General features: G+C 40.7%; 1 protein-coding gene across 3 annotated transcripts in view; it reads right to left on the reverse strand.

Moving 5' to 3' along the window:
* LOC106818906 (fibrillin-1-like) overlaps window positions 1–3,092 on the reverse strand; it is a gene marked incomplete in the record, with an annotated part of 31,199 nt that overhangs the window by 4,282 nt on the left and 23,825 nt on the right. For all 3 annotated transcript variants that reach the window (XM_014823607.1, XM_014823674.1, XM_014823743.1), the window contains 6 exon segments: window positions 389–517; window positions 839–970; window positions 1,177–1,299; window positions 1,565–1,657; window positions 2,185–2,313; window positions 2,817–2,948. In XM_014823607.1, coding sequence (XP_014679093.1) covers window positions 389–517; window positions 839–970; window positions 1,177–1,299; window positions 1,565–1,657; window positions 2,185–2,313; window positions 2,817–2,948 — 738 coding nt within the window.

The raw sequence follows: 3,092 nt of genomic DNA on the forward strand, positions 1-3,092 counted from the left end.
TTCATTTGATCACATTTCAGATCCATTCGACAGTGCACAAAGGCAGTGAACCGTGACTGAACAATTAACGTGCTAAATCACATCAGGCCAACATCTGTTAATAAACGGAGGTGGCATATCACCACCGGTCTATAATTCTACCATTTCTCTCTTGCTGCAATAGTTTAAGTTATTGTATGGAATAGTTATTATTGAAAACAAACATTGTAAAAAGAATATGCAGACTTAGTTAAATATCAAAGAACAATGAGATGAATGACCCAAAAATTTACAATATATATCCACACACGCACACGCGCACGCGCACACGCACACGCACACGCACACACGCATACGCACACACGCATGCACGCACACAAGCGTGTACTCACTGTAGTATGTAACCTACCATCACATGCATCAATCCCGTTTCCGCTGAATCCTGCTTGGAGACAGTCACATTCGAAGCTCCCTATCGTGTTCCTGCACTTTGCTTGACGGTGACAGTTATCTTCCCTGGTTAAGCACTCATCGATATCTGCAATGCATCAATGGGTACGAGTGAGACACAGTAGCTGTGTAGCCGTGTAGCATTTAATTGGCCAAATTGGGTCAATCAACCTAGAAATATCCCAGTTATAAAGCAGAATTTCAGTTAGAAACCATGACATAGCTCATTGGAATGTCTAGACATTACATTTTTTACTCAGAATGGTTGACAAGTACAATGTACCTCAACAGCACAAACGGGCCGAAAGAGGTCATCACTGTGCCTTCAGATGGTACACATAACAAAGAACAAGGCATCTCATCAGTGCGAGGCCTTAACAGAGCAGGCTTACTGTCGTGTGTTACCTACCACTGCAATCCCTGGCACTGAGTCGGTTCATGCCAGGACCCTTGCAAGCGCAACTGTAGCTGCCGTCGGTGTTTACGCAGTCAGTGTTCACCCTGTTACAAGCGTCTGTCCTCTCCGCACATTCGGTAATGTCTGAAAGTAGCATTAAACGTTATGAAAAAGCATTCAAAACTTTGCCGTACTCTCCACCACTATGTAATCATAAACCGCGCTAATACCATCTGTGATCCACCACTCTATACACTCTATATTGCCACTATTGCAACAATTGCAGATGATTGCAAGGTACAGCAGCAGCATTCACCTTCAGTGAAAATACCTATAAATTTGTTACTTACCACTACAGGTATCTATCCCATTCCCAGTGTAGCCAGCCTTATTACATTCACACTGGAAGCTCCCCTCTGTGTTCCTACACTCGGCAGATGGATGACATGGATCGCTAGCACATTCGTCGCGATCTAAAGACGATACAGTCATGACAGTAAGTGCTGCGCGTTGCCATATATAATCAGCATTGAATAAACATAACTTATGGATTCATTTATTTATTTTATTTTATATCCTTCATAATAGCAGCGAGTTCTGATGAGAATGAAATTTATTATCGGATTAAATGTGAAATAAGTATAAACAGTTGCAAGGATAATCTTTCTTGTGTGCCTATAGATGCAATCCTATACCATGCCTAGATAATTAGTGCTGGAGGTGCAATACATGACTAACCTGTGCATTCGTAGCCTGGTATTCTGTCCTCCAGGTTCACACACACCTGACCGCTAGAGCACAGTGTGTCATCGTTTAAACATTCATTCACATCTGTAAACCGAATGTAAAGAACACTTTAGTGTTTGAAAATATGAGTGTGCATCGCGACTTTTTGATAAATATGACATGTTGAATCAAAGATGATATAAAAATCTACAAATCAGCATACCAACTAATATATTTCAAGCCTGTAAATAGTGAAAAATACTGTGCAATGTAAGTTTCACTAATCACTATATTGATGTTGCCAAGTTGAAGGTTTGTTAGGTAAAATATATTTTAAATGAGTAAAGATCAAGAACTTTGTCCATGTTCTCACTACCTACAACTATCAACTTTAAAATTGACCAGAAACAGTAGCTCAAGCTATTGGCTGTTGACATATTATATTGCATCTGGTAAAACAAGGGAAATCTCACTAGCAAAATTAAAACCTAGGGTTATGTAATATCACATTGAGAAACTGCACCCACACACACACACTCACATTTTTTTGCACAATTCACAAATGCAAACCTCCAAATAAATAAATGCATCTATCTCAATGATTATGGAAGCCTAAATATGAGCAAGCATACCATTGCAAAGCGTTCCATCGCCTGTCCAGTACGGTTCGATGCAACGGCAGACAAAGGTGCCATGTACGTTGAAGCAGAATGAGCGGTTTCTGTGACAGTTGTCCATACCTTCGTCACATTCGTCCATATCTGTGGAACGTTTCGTGGAAAGATGAGTCACCACATTCGAGATTCATAGCGTTCGCCAGTGGATAACATCGAACAATTTGTGTATTAAGTCGCTGGCGTGAAAACTGTGTGTAAAGCAATGGGCATGCAGCAAGCTACGAGCATACAATGTAAATGCCGGTGTGGTGTCGTTGACACACAGCTGACCTAGATGTATAGCATCCAGATAGCATGTGACAGGAGATTAACCATGTAGTTCACTCCTTAAAGCTAAAGAAAGGAGGCAAGCTAATTCAATCTCCTTCCTGTTATACACTTTGACAAGGTCCATCATCACACATTATTATGATGGTACTCATAATAATTATCCTTGGTAAGGGAAAAGTAATTGTATAGTGACAATGGTAATGATTGTTATGATAACACATGTACGACGATGACTCGTACACTGGTCATTAATCCATTTTTCTGAAAACATCGCGTAAGTACAAGCAATTTGCATCTGTAACCATAGTAATGTTCACCTTCGCAAACAGTGGGATTTGATCCGAGAAGGAAGCCATTCTGACAGTCACACCTGAAGCTGCCAGCAGTGTTGACACATACTGTTGAGGTTGGCTCGCAGTTGTCTGCCTCCAGAAGACACTCGTTCCTATCTGAAACAGGTCAGTGACTTGCAAAATATAGTGTTTGCATGGAAAATTCAATGAAATTTGACATAAAAGCATACAAAAAAAGCACTGCAAGCTAAAAGCATGCAATTAATCTAGGGGTGGTTGTAGTGGTGGTGGTGGTGGTGG

This window comes from Priapulus caudatus, unplaced genomic scaffold, assembly GCF_000485595.1.
Source record: "Priapulus caudatus unplaced genomic scaffold, Priapulus_caudatus-5.0.1 Scaffold2, whole genome shotgun sequence".
Classification (NCBI taxonomy): domain Eukaryota; kingdom Metazoa; phylum Priapulida; class Priapulimorpha; order Priapulimorphida; family Priapulidae; genus Priapulus; species Priapulus caudatus.